We start from the raw sequence: 20,291 nt of genomic DNA, 5'->3' as shown, positions 1-20,291 counted from the left end.
CGGCTTGATCACAGGGCCTGGTGAATCAGCTGGAGACTAGACATCTCTGCTAGTTTCATCTCTAGACATCTCTGCTAGTTTCATCTCTAGACATCTCTGCTAGTTTCATCTCTAGACATCTCTGCTAGTTTCATCTCTAGACATCTCTGCTAGTTTCATCTCTAGACATCTCTGCTAGTTTCATCTCTAGACATCTCTGCTACTGTAGTTTCATCTCTAGACATCTCTGCTAGTTTCATTTCTAGGCATCTCAAATTAAAAATAAATTTTAAATTGCAAATCAATTTATAACTTTTTTGAAATGTGTTTTTATTGATTTTGTTGTTGTTATTCTGTTTCTCGCTGTTAAAATAAACCTACCATTACAATTATAGACTGATCATTTCTTTGTCAGTTGGCAAACTTACAAAATCAGCAGGGGATCAAATAATTATTTCCCTCACTGTATCTCAAATGATGCGAGTGCAACATTGGCATGAGGCTAGTCCAGCTGTGCCGTGGGATTTTGTGATGACTATACATTATTATTATTGCTGCAATATTCAACTATACAAAAAGTTACGAATGAATTATCCGTTCCTCGGTATGCGCATGCATGCGCGCAGTGTGACATTATGACATGATATCATAGAGCATGAGAGTTAGGCTACCTGTAGAGTAGTCATGTCAGCGGTGAGAAGTATTTCAACCTTGACTTTCTATTAATCCATGGAAATTGAAATAAAGTGATTATGTGAGTAAAGTGATTGTGTTGTTTGGACAAAATAGTGCACAGCCTGTGCGCGAGCAAGCCCTCCACATACTCTAGCTCCATGTTGAAGCGTCTTGTCTCTTAAAGCAACAGTACGCATTTATTGAACATGTATGATGTGCACCATGTTCTAGAAACATAATCCAGAGTCCACAGAACAGAAGTGCAATGTGATGTTACTGAAAAAAGTAAAAGAAAGATCTCAATGATAACTGAAAGGCTGCAAAAGGAAAGGGATCAATTTCAAAGACAAAAATCACCACTCTCTTGTTTCGAAAGAAGATGTTGTTCAACAAAATTATAAGTCCAAAACCTCTGAAGTCCATAACAGCGCTCACTGGAGGAGCAGAGAGAGCAGTGAACAGAACATGGGGACTGGTTGGGCTCTTTGGTGGGCTTTGGGCACAGAAAGTTTGAAAAGCAGTGCAGTAGAAAAGCAGTGCAGTAGAAAAGCAGTGCAGTAGAAAAGCAGTGCAGTAGAAAACCAGTAGAGGACTGACAGACGGGAATGTGTCGCTACCGTATGTCTTGGTGGGTCCGTGGGCCGGGATGATGAAGAGGATCAGCCCCAGCAGCAGGGCAGCGGTAGCATCAGTAGCGTAGCCTTCATACCTACAGGGCAGACCACAGCACACTCAGCCTTCATACCTACAGGGCAGAGCCTTCATACCTACAGGGCAGACCACAGCACACTCAGCCTTCATACCTACAGGGCAGACCACAGCACACTCAGCCCTCATACCTACAGGGCAGACCACAGCACACTCAGCCTTCATACCTACAGGGCAGACCACAGCACACTCAGCCTTCATACCTACAGGGCAGACCACAGCACACTCAGCCCTCATACCTACAGGGCAGACCACAGCACACTCAGCCTTCATACCTACAGGGCAGAGCCTTCATACCTACAGGGCAGAGCCTTCATACCTACAGGGCAGACCACAGCACACTCAGCCTTCATACCTACAGGGCAGACCACAGCACACTCAGCCCTCATACCTACAGGGCAGACCACAGCACACTCAGCCTTCATACCTACAGGGCAGACCACAGCACACTCAGCCTTCATACCTACAGGGCAGACCACAGCACACTCAGCCTTCATACCTACAGGGCAGACCACAGCACACTCAGCCTTCATACCTACAGGGCAGACCACAGCACACTCAGCCTTCATACCTACAGGGCAGACCACAGCACACTCAGCCCTCATACCTACAGGGCAGACCACAGCACACTCATCCCTGGCTGTTTCACATTAACACTACTTAATTTCCAGCATCTATACAGAATATATAGTACCATGGATGAGTAACGCAGCATGCAATGACAGCTTTGACATCTCTTACATCAATCAAACAACAGAATCATATTTAACATGTGACTAGTCTCATTCACTTCTGGGCTAGCTTCTCAAAGATTAACCCTAGTCTGCGACTAAGACTCCCTTTCTATGGAAAATCCTCTTAACCCGCTTTTTAGTCAGGGGGTTCAGTCCCAGTGTCCACCTTTACGGACTCAAGACTTTGAGGCGCGTTCCCGCTAAGTGTGTGAGGGCTTAGGGCTGTCCCATGGTCACATCATCAAGTGCACAAGGGCTCTCTCGCAGACATTTTGAGCCCTTAATGCCCCTTTTCCGTAAGTCTGCACTTTTGAAAATAAAAAGTCCCAAACCCACAATAGTAAGAGTTTTGGCGTCAATGTCACAAAGTGCCCCATCCCATCCCTTTCTATACCATCTGGAGCCGTCGCAGCCTCTCACACTCTAACCCTAACCCTCTCACACTCTAACCCTAGCCCTAACCCTCTCACACTCTAACCCTAACCCTCTCACACTCTAACCCTAACCCTCTCACACTCTAGCCCTAGCCCTAACCCTCTCACACTCTAACCCTAGCCCTAACCCTCTCACACTCTAACCCTAGCCCTAACCCTCTCACACTCTAACCCTAGCCCTAACCCTCTCACACTCTAACCCTAGCCCTAACCCCCTCACACTCTTACCCTAGCCCTAACCCTCTCACAGTCTAACCCTAGCCCTAACCCTCTCACACTCTAACCCTAGCCCTAACCCTCTCACACTCTAACCCTAGCCCTAACCCTCTCACACTCTAACCCTAGCCCTAACCCCCTCACACTCTTACCCTAGCCCTAGCCCTCTCACACTCTTACCCTAGCCCTAACCCTCTCACACTCTAACCCTAGCCCTAACCCTCTCACACTCTAACCCTAGCCCTAACCCTCTCACACTCTAACCCTAGCCCTAACCCTCTCACACTCACTCACTCACCAGGGGATGTCAATAAGCACTCAACCACTCACCAGGTGAGGTGACGTCAATAAGTCTGAGAGGGTTTAGGAGGGACATTGGGACTGGGCCAGACAGACTCAGTCTGGGGGAAACCCACCCCTGATGTCATGAAGGGATGCGCTTTTGTGAAGGAATAGCTGTAGAACTCACTGGAGGAAGAGCATGGACCAGCCGGGCATGAAGCCAGGGTTCCTGGTGAACCACAGGAGCACCATCAGCAGGAACACCACCTGGGTCACCATCTCCTGAGGACTGGAGCACACACACACACACAGATACACACACACACATACACACGCACACACACACAGATACACACACACACACATACACACGCACACACACACACACACACAGATACACACACACACGCACACACACAGATACACACACACATACACACACACACACAACAAACGCACGTGCGCACACACACAAACACACACGCACACACACACAAACACACGCGGGCACACACACACACACACAAACACTGGGCATGAGCACAACACTACCGTCGCTCCCATCGCACAAACACACTAGCCTGGTAGATACAGTATCAGAGGTAAACACAAACACACTAGCCTGGTAGAGACAGTATCAGAGGTAAACACACTAGCCTGGTAGAGACAGTATCAGAGGTAAACACACTAGCCTGGTAGATACAGTATCAGAGGTAAACACACTAGCCTGGTAGAGACAGTATCAGAGGTAAACACACTAGCCTGGTAGAGACAGTATCAGAGGTAAACACTCTAGCCTGGTAGATACAGTATCAGAGGTAAACACACTAGCCTGGTAGAGACAGTATCAGAGGTAAACACACTAGCCTGGTAGAGACAGTATCAGAGGTAAACACACTAGCCTGGTAGAGAAAGTATCAGAGGTAAACACACTAGCCTGGTAGAGACAGTATCAGAGGTAAACACACTAGCCTGGTAGAGACAGTATCAGAGGTAAACACACTAGCCTGGTAGAGACAGTATCAGAGGTAAACACACTAGCCTGGTAGAGACAGTATCAGAGGTAAACACACTAGCCTGGTAGAGACAGTATCAGAGGTAAACACACTAGCCTGGTAGAGACAGTATCAGAGGTAAACACACTAGCCTGGTAGAGACAGTATCAGAGGTAAACACACTAGCCTGGTAGAGACAGTATCAGAGGTAAACACACTAGCCTGGTAGAGACAGTATCAGAGGTAAACACTCTAGCCTGGTAGATACAGTATCAGAGGTAAACACACTAGCCTGGTAGAGACAGTATCAGAGGTAAACACACTAGCCTGGTAGAGACAGTATCAGAGGTAAACATGAGCTCATATGTGGTGGAGTCTGGGGTCAAAGACTCTACGTTCTACTGGAAGTGTCATTTTACACAGACACACACACACACACACACACACACACACACACACACACACACACACACACACACACGGCTCACCTCATGGGTCCCAGGGCCTTGTACTCCTGCTCTATGACTCTGGCTGTTGCCTTCTCTCTCTCTGACTGTTCTCCTCCACAGCGCAGCAAAAACCTAAAACTGTGTGTGTGTGTGGGGGGGGGGGGGTTGTGTGTGTGTGTGTGAGACAGTGACAGTACGCAAAGAAGAATGATGCTATAATTAGATACAGTATGTAAGAAAACAATGCAGATAGAGTTGGAGGAGGATATGTGCTCAACTAACTATAACAAACATTCAACCATCCATCCACTAACCCTATCCCTATCCCACTGTTGCACAATGACTGAGTTGTAGTTGAGTGTCTGTCTCATTATACATGGCACCTGTATCTTGTACATATTCTAAGGTCATGTTGAATGAGTGACTTCACGTGCCAGGAACTCACTCTGAGCCAATGAAGAGCCAGTAAAGCCATATCCATGACAACAGCAGCACAAGGATGCTGATGGGAAGGCACATGATGAGCCAGTTTGCAAAGTTGATGATGTCACATCCTGGGTAGAACCTGCAGTGGAACAATAAAGACTGAGTGGAGACATTCTAGAGCACTCAGGGGCTCCGTTCAGCCTGGTGAAGGGATGCTGGGGGAGGTGGGAGTCCTGGATTCACATGAATTCACTATTTCCATTTGGATTAACCTTTTTAAACTGATACTGCCCCTAAAATGGAGCCTCATGAGACATATATTATTTCTCATTCTACATGTACAGCTTATTGTAACCACACATGCCCATGAGCTATACATATACCATGCCCCCCCCACACACACACACACCTGGCTTTGAAACTTACTGATTTATGTACTGTGAGAAGATGAGGTTGGAGGAGGTCCCAGGTAGTGTAGCAATCCCACCCATACTGGAGGAGTAGGCGATGGCTATGCACAGGGCCTTGCAAACCATGTGGTCTCTCTTGGTCTGGTACGGCCCCTCTGCTGTCTGACCCGGCGCCTGGAGAACAAGACATAGTTCAGTAAACTACAGGAGAACAGGACATAGTTCAGTAAACTACAGGAGAACAGGAGATAGTTCAGTAAACTACAGGAGAACAGGACATAGTTCAGTAAACTACAGGAGAACAGGACATAGTTCAGTAAACTACAGGAGAACAGGACATAGTTCAGTAAACTACAGGAGAACAGGACATAGTTCAGTAAACTACAGGAGAACAGGACATAGTTCAGTAAACTACAGGAGAACAGGACATAGTTCAGTAAACTACAGGAGAACAGGACATAGTTCAGTAAACTACAGGAGAACAGGACATAGTTCAGTAAACTACAGGAGAACAGGACATAGTTCAGTAAACTACAGGAGTAAAGGAGCTAGCTTGTACCTGGCCAGTAGCTAGCTCCTGCCTACAGTAGCTCCTACCTGGTTTGTGGCTATGCACATACCTAGCCCATAGCTCGTTTTGTCAGGCTCATAGTGCAGAAGTTGCATAGGCCTAGTGCCGTTTTATGTATAGTTATAACTTCAGTGTGTTCATAAAATTTTACTCAACCTTTTATAGGATGGTGAAGGCTGTACTTACGTTGTTGTGGCAGGTCGGCTCATCAGTGGGAATAGTGTACACCTGTGCATCTGGATACTTTTCTTTGCTAGCAGGGACAGACAAGCATCTGTTATAATATAGCTGGGGTGAAACTCATGAGGGGTGAAACAGCTGAGAAGCTGGGAAGACATGCTTTAAATATCAGCTTTCAAATGTGGATTTTCGCTGGACTGACAGTGGATTTTAGCATGAGGATATAGAGATTTGTCACGGTCGATGGGAAGCACTGGCATTTTTATTTTCTCCCTGCATCTTTTCAGGTGCTGGTGTCTCTTTTGCTCCTGCTGTTGGTCTCACTTACTGAAGCCTGTAGTGCACTAATAGCTACACTCACAATTCAGTCAGACTCAATTGGCTTAGTTTTAGTGACTAAATATCATGAATATTTTAGTTGACTAAATCTAACAGGTGTAGTTAAAGTGTAATGCATTATTTAAGCGTTTCTCTAGAATTTCCTGGGAAAACACACTGCGCTTTCTCATCGCAGAACAGAAAATCAGGTTTGTTATTAGATTCTCATGGAGGATGGGGGCACTCAATGCTATGAAATGGTACAAATGTGCCCGAGTTCGTTCGAGCGGTAGTGTGCTTGTGAGACATCCTTGTAGCATGGGTCCCGACTCCAGAGATCTTAACGTTAACTGACATTCTGATATCAGGCTAACATCCCTGTGGACTAGGCTATTTGGTAGAAACAGACAAAACCATTGACCACAGACAAAACCATTAAGCCATTTCGCGTTTTTGATTAATTTTAGTAGGCTACTATCAGCCCTATAGTTTATTGAAGCAATAACTCATGAGAGGGTGTGGTATATGGCCAATATACCACGGCTGCGGTCATAGCAACACAACCCATGGTATATTGGCCATATACCACAACCCTCAAGTGAGTTATTGCTTTTATACAACAGTTACAGTACATCATCAGGAAACATTTATGGAATAAATACAGACTATTTCAGTGTCTTAATATAGATTTTAGTGAACTCCGCCAAGAAAGGTAGTTCCTAAAACTATCACGTTGCTATGAAGTTTCAAAATGATGAACAATGAGCCCTAGCAACCAAAACTAATACTCCTGACCAGCCTAGCTAGCCATGAACGAAGTGTATCCTACTTTTGCTATGCAACTGAGAGTTGCAAAAGTGGTGATGATAAACCAGAGTGGTAGGATAGATAAAACATCTCAAAATTGACGTTGAATGTTTCCATTTTTCTTGAGGGAAAACCGTAACATAATCAACAGACGGTTACACAATGGAACTAACGTTTTTACAGCCAGTAATAATTGCCGCAGTAATATTTCACATAGAATGGTAAAGAGGCTTCGCCCTTGGTATATTGTGAATATACAACGGCTCTTAACCAATCAGATTGCGAGGCTGGAACTACCCATTGTATAACGTGGTACAAAATAGATGGATGTAGAACACCTATTTGAAAGTGCAAAACGTACCGTACACAAGCTAAACTGCACTAGCCTACCTTATAAACCCCCCTCCGCTGTCTTTTACCATCTAGTTAACATGTCTCGCTCAACGGGCCACTATAGCTAGCATTGTTAGGCTAGCTGGCGACAAGTGCTAGCTACCGTAGCAAGACAGAACTAGCTAGCATAGCTAGACGAGAGTACAGGCTCCAAGCAGAGAGGCGAAAGGAAACTCAGAAGACGTCTTTCATTAATTCCGTGTGACTCTGTTCTCACAGACCCAGACCCCCCTATTCCAAAAACTCACCAGATCTACACAAATTACACAAATGACCTATTTTGGATTTGAAAAATGGCAAATTTCGATGAAATTTGATAAGTTTGCAACCCTGTATCTAGACAGAAGTGTGCCATAGACACACATAGCAATGGCACATCATGAAAACACAGAATTAGATTTTCTTTCATTTTTGAGAGTTCTGACTTTTTCACCTTTACAGCCAGACACAAGTCCAGACACAGGTTCAAGATCAAGTATAGAACTGTACAAAGTTATGATATATCTCTCAAGTTCAATAAGCATAACTATACCTCAGAATGTCCTCCTTCTTCTCATTCGGTCCACCCATGTCTACCAGAATAACATACAATCAAGGGATTAAAACATTTTAAATGAACATTATTAAGGGCATTAAACAATAAGTAATGAAGTGAGACCCACCGTCCAGCTGAAGGCCAGGGTTGTCGAGGCCCGTGGTCTCTCTCGCAGTCTCTCCCTCGCTCTTCAGGATCTGCTGCAGCACGGCCTCCACGATAGGCATCACCATGGCGACAGCGGAGGTATTGCTGACCCACATGGACAGGAAGCCGCAGCCCAACATGAAGCCCAGCATCAGCCTGGAGATCACAGCACATGGGCCCAATAAACACAATTGTTTAGGATTATAAATTAAACGTCTCTCAATTTGAGATAATAATATACTGTAAAATAATCTTATCTATAAATATTGTGAAATGCCTTTCAAACAAAAAGTCTGTCATGACCTCTGCCTCAGCGACAGCGCAGGGAGACGGGTGATGTTTTCAGGCCCATGTGTCTGTCTGTCTGTCTGTCTGTCTGTCTGTCTGCCTGTCTGTCTGTCTGTCTGTCTGTCTGTCTGTCTGTCTGTCTGTGTCTGTCTGTCTGTCTGTCTGTCTGTCTGTCTGTCTGTCTGTCTGTCTGTCTGTCTATCAACAGGATAACGCAAAAGTTACTAGACCGATTTTCATGAAACTTGGTGGAAGGGTGTAGCATGGGCCAACTTAAGTTAACTTAGAATCCGAAGCATGGGTTGGGTCCACGGACCGCCCAAACATGGGCCGCCATTCACCTCCATTCATTTTCTGAAGTAGGATCAAGCACTACCAGACTGCTTTTCATGAAATTCAGTGGAGGGGTGTAGCATGGGCCAATTTATAAGCCTTTCAATTTTGAACTGGATCCAAATCATGGGGTGGGTCCATGAGCCGCCCAAACATTAAGGCCATTCACCTCCATTCATTTTTTGGATTTGGGGAGTGAAAAATCCCCCCCATTCATTGTCAATAGAGGAAATTGAAAGCCACATCTTGACATGGGAAGGTCACAGAGACATGGGATTTGGACTGGCATAAAGCTCTTAAAATATACCTTTTAACATTGCTTTTACCATGTAGCTTTACTTGTTTTAATATCTTAGTGTTCTTAATTTGCATTATATCTTTATAGTTTTTATTGTATTTTACACCATTTTTTAATTTAAATTATTTTACTTTTGTTTCTTTTAAATCTGTTCTCACTGTGTTTACATGATTTCCAGGGTTTTTCCTGGCTCAGAATGAGGCAGTGGTGGTTCTGTAAGTGGGGGTTTGGGGGTCCGCCCCCAGGAAATTTGGGGCATCAGAAGCTTCATTTCCTGCATTCTGGGGAGTTTTCTCTGCTGTGCTTTATTAGCTTGTCTGCCTAACTATATTATCCTACATTATCCAATTTCATTGTTTATTTATTTTTAAATAACAAACAGACTAGAACATTTGTGAGGGCTTATCACTGTGACTACAATGTACTGTAGGTTGTCAGGTCAAACATGTACTAGTGTAGCTCCACAGTAGACCAGCGGGTTTATGTCCATGGCTGGAGAAGAGACTCCACACTCCCATAGAGATCCTCCCAGAGAGAGACCCTCCCATAGAGATCCTCCCATAGAGAGACCCTCCCATAGAGAGACCCTCCCATAGAGAGACCCTCCCATAGAGAGATCCTCCCATAGAGATCCTCCCATAGAGAGACCCTCCCATAGAGAGATCCTCCCAGAGAGAGATCCTCCCATAGAGAGATCCTCCCAGAGAGAGACCCTCCCATAGAGAGACCCTCCCATAGAGAGATCCTCCCATAGAGAGACCCTCCCATAGAGAGATCCTCCCATAGAGAGACCCTCCCATAGAGATCCTCCCATAGAGAGATCCTCCCAGAGAGAGATCCTCCCATAGAGAGATCCTCCCAGAGAGAGACCCTCCCATAGAGAGATCCTCCCATAGAGATCCTCCCAGAGAGAGATCCTCCCAGAGAGAGATCCTCCCAGAGAGAGATCCTCCCATAGAGAGATCCTCCCATAGAGAGACCCTCCCATAGAGAGATCCTCCCATAGAGAGATCCTCCCATAGAGATCCTCCCAGAGAGAGATCCTCCCATAGAGAGACCCTCCCATAGAGAGACCCTCCCATAGAGAGACCCTCCCATAGAGAGATCCTCCCATAGAGATCCTCCCAGAGAGAGATCCTCCCAGAGAGAGACCCTCCCATAGAGAGACCCTCCCATAGAGAGATCCTCCCATAGAGAGATCCTCCCAGAGAGAGATCCTCCCATAGAGAGATCCTCCCATAGAGAGACCCTCCCATAGAGAGATCCTCCCATAGAGAGATCCTCCCATAGAGAGATCCTCCCATAGAGAGACCCTCCCATAGAGATCCTCCCATAGAGAGATCCTCCCATAGAGAGATCCTCCCATAGAGATCCTCCCAGAGAGAGACCCTCCCATAGAGAGATCCTCCCATAGAGATCCTCCCAGAGAGAGACCCTCCCATAGAGAGACCCTCCCATAGAGAGATCCTCCCATAGAGAGATCCTCCCATAGAGAGATCCTCCCATAGAGATCCTCCCATAGAGATCCTCCCAGAGAGAGACCCTCCCATAGAGAGATCCTCCCATAGAGAGACCCTCCCATAGAGAGACCCTCCCATAGAGAGACCCTCCCATAGAGAGATCCTCCCATAGAGATCCTCCCAGAGAGAGATCCTCCCATAGAGAGACCCTCCCATAGAGAGATCCTCCCATAGAGAGACCCTCCCATAGAGAGATCCTCCCATAGAGATCCTCCCATAGAGAGACCCTCCCATAGAGAGATCCTCCCAGAGAGAGATCCTCCCATAGAGAGATCCTCCCAGAGAGAGACCCTCCCATAGAGAGACCCTCCCATAGAGAGATCCTCCCATAGAGAGACCCTCCCATAGAGAGATCCTCCCATAGAGAGACCCTCCCATAGAGATCCTCCCATAGAGAGATCCTCCCAGAGAGAGACCCTCCCATAGAGAGATCCTCCCAGAGAGAGATCCTCCCAGAGAGAGATCCTCCCATAGAGAGATCCTCCCATAGAGAGACCCTCCCATAGAGAGATCCTCCCATAGAGAGATCCTCCCATAGAGAGACCCTCCCATAGAGAGACCCTCCCATAGAGATCCTCCCATAGAGAGATCCTCCCATAGAGAGACCCTCCCATAGAGAGACCCTCCCATAGAGAGATCCTCCCATAGAGAGATCCTCCCAGAGAGAGACCCTCCCATAGAGAGATCCTCCCATAGAGATCCTCCCAGAGAGAGACCCTCCCATAGAGAGACCCTCCCATAGAGAGATCCTCCCATAGAGAGATCCTCCCATAGAGAGATCCTCCCATAGAGATCCTCCCATAGAGAGATCCTCCCATAGAGAGACCCTCCCATAGAGAGATCCTCCCATAGAGAGATCCTCCCATAGAGATCCTCCCAGAGAGAGATCCTCCCATAGAGAGACCCTCCCATAGAGAGATCCTCCCATAGAGAGACCCTCCCATAGAGAGATCCTCCCATAGAGATCCTCCCATAGAGAGATCCTCCCATAGAGAGATCCTCCCATAGAGAGACCCTCCCATAGAGAGATCCTCCCATAGAGAGACCCTCCCATAGAGAGATCCTCCCATAGAGAGATCCTCCCATAGAGAGACCCTCCCATAGAGAGACCCTCCCAGAGAGAGATCCTCCCATAGAGAGACCCTCCCATAGAGAGACCCTCCCATAGAGATCCTCCCATAGAGAGACCCTCCCATAGAGAGACCCTCCCAGAGAGAGACCCTCCCAGAGAGAGATCCTCCCATAGAGAGACCCTCCCAGAGAGAGATCCTCCCAGAGAGAGATCCTCCCATAGAGAGACCCTCCCAGAGAGAGACCCTCCCAGAGAGAGACCCTCCCATAGAGAGACCCTCCCATAGAGAGACCCTCCCAGAGAGAGACCCTCCCATAGAGAGATCCTCCCAGAGAGAGATCCTCCCATAGAGAGACCCTCCCATAGAGAGATCCTCCCATAGAGAGACCCTCCCAGAGAGAGATCCTCCCATAGAGAAAGCATTGTCTGTTCCATAACCGGAGCTTGATAACTTGAGCTCAGTCCAACCCCCGTGTTTCTGTTCCCTCCTAAGTCAAGATATGGCTGTTTAGGCGTTCTAGTCACGGTAGGAAAACTTTTGTTTTCACTTCTACCACGAACAGCACTGCATCAGAGTGTGTAACTAGTGAATCGTCTGTGGGAAAAAGGTCGCACCATAACAATTATGTGCACTCGCACAAATGCTCCCAATTGTATTTTGAGGTCGCACAGATTAAAAATTTACAACATAAATGACTGGAAAACGTGTTATTTCTAACCTACTACGCAAAATGTGTACAGGTTGGCTTAGTTTTTTTTTTTTCAAGAGCTGGAGGCACGAAATTTGACGGAGGCGCCTCGTAATTCTCTAAGCAGGAAAAACCCTGATTCATGTTTTTATCCTGCTCCTTTTACGTAAAGCACTATGGGCTACATTAATTTGTATGAATGGTGCTATATCAATAAAATTACATTGACATTGACCTTATGAATACAGCAATACCTAATGAATGTGCGCACAGAGCCATGAAATGCATTCTGGGATGGAGGTCTGTGCTCTCTGAGCACCAATGGTAGTTTAGTTTTTTTTTGTTAAAACAGTTGTAGAAAACACAGAATTTAACAAATGTACCTTGCTTGCTTCCAGAAGCCTAGCCTTAGTTGAGTTAATGCATAGCCATTGTTGATATAAGGAAGTGGGTTGAACAGCCTTCCCTGTCTGACATGGCCTTGTCCCACATGAAGCACAATCAGGTTATTATCTAGGGTTATCTGTGTTGGCTACACCCACACACACGTTGACCTGGAAGATGCATTGACTTACATGTATTCCATATCCCCTAACCCTAACCTTAGTCCTAACACTAGACCAACACCAACCCCAAAATGTAATTGGGGACACCAATTTTGTCCCAAATTTGACATGCCGTTCCCATTCAACTGGTTTCATGTCCAACATTTGTCCCCAAATGTGGCCTTGGTCAGGAAAACACACACGCACATATGCACGCACACACGTGCACACACACACACACACACACACACACACACACACACACACACACACACACGCAGACACACACTAAACCGTGACTGAGGTCAAAAAGAAAGTCTAGTTGTCTAGGTGACAGGTTGTGCAGCGTTAGTTGGGAGCAGCGTGGTGATGCTGAGGGGGGGGGGGGGGGAGGGTGTTCCTCGTCCCTGTCTGTGATCAGATTCACTTGTGCTCAGTGTTTGTGTCCCATCTGACCCCTGGAGGAGAGAGAGCACAGAGCTGGGCTGCACAGCGCTCACCAGCCAGGGTGGACGCCCACCAGGGTGACCAAGCGCAGGGCGATCCTCCGGTGAAGACCCCACTTCTCAATGGACGTGGCCAGGCAGATCACCCCGATCAACAGGAGGTGGAAGTCTTTGAAGTAGACTTGAGCCACCTGGTTTGGAGAAAGGAGAAGAGAGGGATGGGATAGAGATAGAGAGAGACAGATAGACAGATAGAGAGAGAGAGAGAGAGAGATAGAGAGAGAGAGACAGATAGAGAGAGAGAGAGAGAGGAGATAGAGAGTAGGAGGAGAGACAAGAGAAGATTCTCATCAGTGTGAGGGATGCGCAGGTCAGTGTGCTGGCCTCATGCTGCTGGACAGCGTTACACAAACATGCTGCTGATGTTTTGACCCGCTCACCTCAGTTGACTTCAAGATGCCAAAGAGAGGGAAGAGCAGAGCGGGAAGCATGGCCGTGACCGACAGGGGCAGGGCTTCCGTCAGCCAGTACACTGCCATCAGAACCAGCACAAATGCACATTCTGCCACCTAGAGGACGGGAGGAGAATCAACAGGTTAGACTGTCCCACCCAGTTAGCCTGGCCTCGCCAGACCCACCTCCCAGTGGCCACAGCTGATAAACGTTATCATGACAGGGGAGGTGATTCAGTTCAGTAGGAGCAATCCAACAACAAGGCCACAAGGGCTATCGTCTCACCCCATACTGCTAGACTATTTGTGGTCTTGATGATGATGGTGTAGTGTTGTCTGGCACAGCAGGCAGTGCATATAGAAAACGGATGCAATACCCTACTGTATATTCCTTTGAATTTTGTCACTAAAACATAAGGCATATAGGCCTACCTAGGAAAAGGAGATGCAAACATGGTATTATTGATTTATCATTTCACCATTTGCGATTAAGAAGAGAAAAAAAAAAACCGTCCATACTGATGCCAATGCGCTGTCAATGCGATTTGAAACAGCTGACTTCGGTGAGTCGTCAGGTAGTCGATATTGGGAATTGCAAAACATATTTTACACTGCTATAAAGAAAAGATTTCCTCTTTCAGCAATAGAGCATGTTACACCCTTTGCAGTTCCGCAGAGCCTTGCTTCTAGGCAATAGGCCTGTCCTGTGTGAATAGGGCTTTTAGACTAGCCGATAAATAGCTAACGTTTCCAAACCACAATTCAGAAGATAGTAGCCTAATTTTGACAGAGCAAACATACACATGTGTCTGTAGGCCTGTAAATGAGTTTCATTGAGTTGCCTAATGACAGCCACTGCTATATCTCCCCCAAAGCAACATTCATGTCATATTATTGGGCTGTAATTTGTGCAACCAATATTCCTGCTGCAAAGTCGGCCTCCCTGCAAACTCTGTATTAGATTTCTGATTGTTACTGAGGTGGTTACATAGGCTACTGTAACCTAATCTTCTGCAGTCTTCCAAGCTAAAAAAAACTAAAACAAACTTGTATTAACAAACCGCACCTGCCCAGTGCAATTAGGGCGCCCAAAGTGATGGATTGGCTAAAAACATTAACAATACACGCACATTGCACGCATTAATAAATAACCTGTAAATTATGTCAATAGTAAAATGAACATGCATCATATAATCTGGTATACTTTATTATCTTACAATCTATTACTGCAGGTCCATAAGGACAATATCAAAGATCAATACATTCCTTCAAATGTCACTTTTGTGGGTATGGGTGACATTTCTAAATATATATAATTGAATTGAAAGGTTAATTGAACAAGAGGAAATTTTCAATAGCTGCGACCACGTACGAGCTATAGAGTAGTTCAATGTGGCAGAATCGTCTCTCGTCTAATTAGTGGATTAGTAAAAGTTGTGGTGCTACAATGCTTTTGTGGACAACAGCGGCATTGCACTTTTGTGGACATTTTTGTGGACCGACCGACCGTCAGAACCACCTGTAGAGCTGCTGGTGGCACTAAAATGTTTATGTCAAGAGAGAATCGTCTGTTAAAGATATTTAAAGAGATGAGGTAAGAACTTAGTAGATATAGCTGGTACAGCAACCCCATAAATGATCATGTACAGTGCAGCAAATTACATGTAAATTAGCAATTACATCAACATCACTTTCTCAGGGCTACAGAAACCCAGGAAATATTATTTTTTTTAAATATATTTTATTTAACCTTTATTTAACCAGGCAAAATCATTAAGAACAATTTTTTGTTTAGTGATGGCATGGCAAAAAGCACAAGCTTCTTATTGTATGCATGGTGGAGTGATGGCAAAGGCTTTTGAGTAATATGCCCATTTTAAGTTTATTCTTGTGTCAGAGCCTATAAGACAACTTAGTTGGCACTTGGAATCAGATTTATAGCATTTTTTGGTGCCATCAGGTCGACCCATGCTCCACTAACTGAGTCTCACAGAACCACGTGTGTGTGTGTGTGTGTGTGTGTGTGTGTGTGTGTGTGTGTGTGTGTGTGTGCGCCTCCTCTCACCTTGGTCTTAATAAACAGTGGAATAGGCAGCAGCAGCAGAGGTGTGAGGAGGATGATGAAGAGGCTTCGGTAGTTCCAGACTCCCTTCAGAATCGTCTTCACTGCTTCCATGATGGCACCTGCTCCTTGGCCAGCCTCAGACGGGAGTGACAGCCGTGCCTCAGAAGCTCAGCGTGTTGTTCCAGATACCTGGTCAGCCATAAAGCTTATCACTCCCGGGCATGCCCAGAGGCCGCTGCTCAGACCGGAGACCCACAGTGGGCTGGGTTCTGTCCCTTATCACTCCTGGGCATGCCCAGAGGCACTGCTCAGACCGGAGACCCACAGTGGGCTGGGTTCTGTCCCTTATCACTCCCGGGCATGCCCAGAGGCCGCTGCTCAGACCGGAGACCCACAGTGGGCTGGGTTCTGTCCCTTATCACTCCCGGGCATGCCCAGAGGCCGCTGCTCAGACCGGAGACCCACAGTGGGCTGGGTTCTGTCCCCCACCTGACCAGGAACACGGTTACATGGGAATATGGACAATACACACTGGGAATGGGACTGAAACCCACTACTGGAGGAGCTATATAATTATATTTATATATATATATATATATATATATATAATACAAGGTTCATATTGTACAACTTTCAAATGTAACTTTGATGTAAATATAACTTAAATTGAAATTATTAAAGCTTATTTGTAGTGATACTCCAAAATATATTTGAAATATATTGCAAGAAAGAAAATCCTTTGTGGGATGATGGACAACTATCCTGCATCTTTAAAATAAACACTACGGATGACAACTTGCCTTTTGGCTAATTCTGGCATATTTACAGTCATGTATATTAATATGCTCTGCCCCTGAGAAATCAACCCATTAAAATACATTTAAAAAACAAACATGAATTAAGATGAATATATTACCCACATTTTTATATGTTTTCCAATCGATTCCATTGGCACCTCCTCCTTCATTTTTTTCAAAAGTTAGGAAGCTGCTTTCAAATTTTATCTGGAATAATAGGAAGCCAAGATTCAGACTTTCTCTTTTATATTTGCCGTACGATAGAGGAGGGTTACAACTACCAAATTTACATTGGTACTACTGGGCTGCCCAATTGAGAGCTGCAATGTTTTGGTTTTCTAGAGAGGTAGCTTTGCCCTGGCTACCAATTGAAATGTTGTCCTCAAAGGGTTAATCCTTTTTTGAGAAACACTATTATAGTCTGGCACGAAGTACATAAATATCTGGACGATATCCCAGCGTTGTCATGTTTTTCACCAATTTGGGGCATTGGTCACTTCAGCCCAGCTAAAAATGATATGGGATTTATATGGTGGAGTAAAGGCATAGCTGCACTACAGGATCTCTATGAGGATAACAATTTAATGTCGTTTGATGAGCTGAAAGCGAAGTTCGACTTGCCAGACACACTTCTTTAAGTATTTACAGCTTAGAAGTTTTATTCGGGCACGTTTGCAGAATTCAGTGCAACGACCTCCAATGTCAACACTAGAGATATTTTTCTCAGAAAGTAGTTGTTTCGGCAAAGGCAAGGTTTCTCAATTATACCATATAATGGTGGAAAACCATAAGGACAACTCTGACAGGAGGAGACAGGAGTGGATACGAGACTTACAAGAGGACATTTTAGAGGATGAATGGGGTTTAATATGTTCAAAGGCACAAACACAGACTGTAGTGACTAAAACATTTTAGTTCTTATTGTGCGTAGATCACCCTGGGTCTGGCTGGGTAGGCTATAGTAGACACTTGCAGAAAAACGGAATGTCCAGATGAGGGTTGCAATAAAAATGTTCTTGATTTATTGTTCCAGGTTGATGTTCAAAATGAAAGCATACTGTTCACGTTATGAAAATAATAAGCATATATAACACTGGCAAGCAAGTATTGTATTAACGAGCTGCAAGGTCTAAAGACTGTGTGCTTTCCCAACCAAAAGCCACACTACTAGGCCTTGGCACTTCCTTTAAGGGGCATCCTCGCCTGCAGAGGGAGCACACACACTAAACAGAAATTAACGTCACACCAATGAACAATTAACATCACAAAAAGGATAACATAAAGAATTGGCTCCTACATAAACCGGCCCCTAATTGTTTTGCATCACCAAAAACAATTATTATTTTTACCATTTAAAGGGAGCCTAAGTTATCTTAATCATCAAAAAAGTTAGAAATATCAGTAATTTCAAGTAAGTATAATAAACATGAGGTGTGTGACGTGCTACTCACGACCTTTAGGTAGACTTCAATGGGTTCCTGAAGCAAGATGGCTGCTCTTCTGTGTCTTCTAGCAGCAGACAGATCTTTGTTATGGGTCTCTCCAGTATGCTGGTTTGTGTCTTGACCTTGACAGCTCTCACCAGGCCTTTGGAGTCTGACTTGACCTCTAACACTCTTCCTAAGATCCAAGAGCCGCGTGGTGCAGAGGAATCGACCACCATCACCACGTCTCCAGGAGTGAAGCTTCTTCTCTTTTTGCACCATTTCTGTCTTTCCTGCATAAGAGGCAAGTACTCCTGGCTCCAACGCTTCCAAAATAAATCGGCCATGTACTGCACCTGTCTCCAACGGCGCCTTATGTACAGGTCGTTCTTCTCAAAGATGCCAGGTGGTAGAATGGGCTTAGTTTTTAAGAGCAAGATGTGGTTTGGGGTGAGAGGCTCAAGATCCTGTGGGTCGCTGCTGATGGTAGTGATCGGGCGGCTGTTCAAGATGGCCTCCACCTCACAGAGGATGGTCTGCAACCCCTCGTCATCCAGAGTCTGTTGTTTTAAAACTGAATGGAGGGCCTTTCTCACGGATCTTATGAGCCGCTCCCACACTCCTCCATGGTGGGATGCTCCAGGGGGGTTGAAACTCCACTGTACACCCCTGTGAAGAAGAGCTCCTTCTATTTTGTCCTGGTGTAGAGATGAGAGGGCTTCCCTGAGCTCTCTGTCAGCCCCGACAAAGTTGGTGCCATTGTCTGACCGCATGTGTTTCACTTGCCCTCTCCTACAGGTGAACCGTCTCAGGGCATTGATACATGAGTCTGTATCAAGGGAGTGGGCAACTTCAATATGCACGGCCCTACTGGTCATGCACGTGAATAAGACCCCATATCTCTTCAGTGTGGTGCGTCCTCTTTTGACGTCGATAGGGCCAAAGTAATCAACACCTACATTTGTGAATGCAGGCAAGTCTGGCTGAAGCCTTTCCTGTGGCAAGTCAGCCATCTTCTGCTCTCCAACTTTGGCTCTGTGCTGCCTGCACACAACACACTCTCCTATTATTTTTCTTGCGGCAGAGTTAGCCTTGATTATCCAGTATCTTTTCCTTAGCTCTGAGAGAATGTGGTTTCTTCCTCCATGTCCAGTTCTTTCATGAATTCCACGTAGAATGAGTGTAGAAGTGTGACTGCTTTTGGGGAGAATGACAGGGCACTTGATCTCCTCTGGCATAGCTGCCCTGCTCAAACGTCCTCCCACTCTGAGCATTCCATCCTTCAACACTGGGTCGAGTCTGTAAAGATTGCTCGTCTTCTTGACACCAGATGTTGCCATTTGCAACGCTGCCATTTCCTCTGGAAAGCTCTGTTGTTGGGTGTAACGGATAATTGCATCCTCTTCTTTCTCCAGATCCTCCAGAGTGACCGTTTGTCCATTCAGTGTGGTTTTGACATCTGCCATCTTCTGGTCGATGGTCTTCTGAGCGCTTCTAGTGACTGTGATTGGGGTGATAGTGGAGTGAAACTCTTTTCTTCTCTGAGCCAGAAATTTCAAAGCTTCTTTTAGCTTCTGAAACCATGCCACTGTGACCTTCAGCCTTCTCCAGCTGGAGAAGTATGCGATCAGCATGTTTGTGGGATTGTTACCTCCTTTGACAATAGCAGCACCCACTGTTGGGTTTCTCTTAAACTCTGGGTCATCAACTGAGAGTGTGGTAGAGTCCAGCAGGAACTGTGGCCACTCCTCCTCTGACCTCCAGATCATTTCTGGGCCATGAATCCAGCCCGTTCTTCAGAAAGGTGTCTGCTCTTTGGCCCCTAGAGGCAGCATCGGCAGGATTCATCTTTGTGTTTACATATCTCCATTGCGCCACCTCTGTGGCTTCTCTAATGGCAGAGATCCTGTTGGAGACAAATGTGTGAAACCTTGGCCCAGTCCCAATGTCCACCCTTGCAGACTCGCAGACTTAAGGGCGCGCTCCCGCGAAGTCCGCGAGGGCTTAGGGGTGTCCCAATGTCAAATCGGCAAGTGCATGAGGGATCTCTGGCAGACATTTTGAGCCCTTTATGCCCCCTTACCGTAAGTCTGCACTTCTGCA

General features: G+C 45.9%; 1 protein-coding gene across 1 annotated transcript in view; it reads right to left on the bottom strand.

The window, feature by feature from the left end:
- Positions 1-16,078, bottom strand: part of slc13a1 (solute carrier family 13 member 1) — a gene marked incomplete at both ends in the record, with an annotated part of 37,629 nt that extends 21,551 nt beyond the window's left edge. Inside the window, 11 exons of the mRNA XM_084452849.1 lie at positions 1,272-1,363; positions 3,216-3,317; positions 4,512-4,604; positions 4,918-5,037; positions 5,325-5,482; positions 6,066-6,132; positions 8,110-8,149; positions 8,240-8,415; positions 13,505-13,641; positions 13,891-14,019; positions 15,968-16,078. Coding sequence (XP_084308975.1) covers positions 1,272-1,363; positions 3,216-3,317; positions 4,512-4,604; positions 4,918-5,037; positions 5,325-5,482; positions 6,066-6,132; positions 8,110-8,149; positions 8,240-8,415; positions 13,505-13,641; positions 13,891-14,019; positions 15,968-16,078 — 1,225 coding nt within the window. The remainder of the gene's footprint in view (positions 1-1,271; positions 1,364-3,215; positions 3,318-4,511; positions 4,605-4,917; positions 5,038-5,324; positions 5,483-6,065; positions 6,133-8,109; positions 8,150-8,239; positions 8,416-13,504; positions 13,642-13,890; positions 14,020-15,967) is intronic.
- Positions 16,079-20,291: the final 4,213 nt, after the last annotated feature.

Source organism: Borostomias antarcticus, assembly GCF_949987555.1.
Source record: "Borostomias antarcticus genome assembly, chromosome: 18".
NCBI lineage: Eukaryota > Metazoa > Chordata > Actinopteri > Stomiiformes > Stomiidae > Borostomias > Borostomias antarcticus.
Note: the sequence above shows the minus strand (reverse complement) of the source record. Positions and strands in the feature narration are given on the sequence as shown.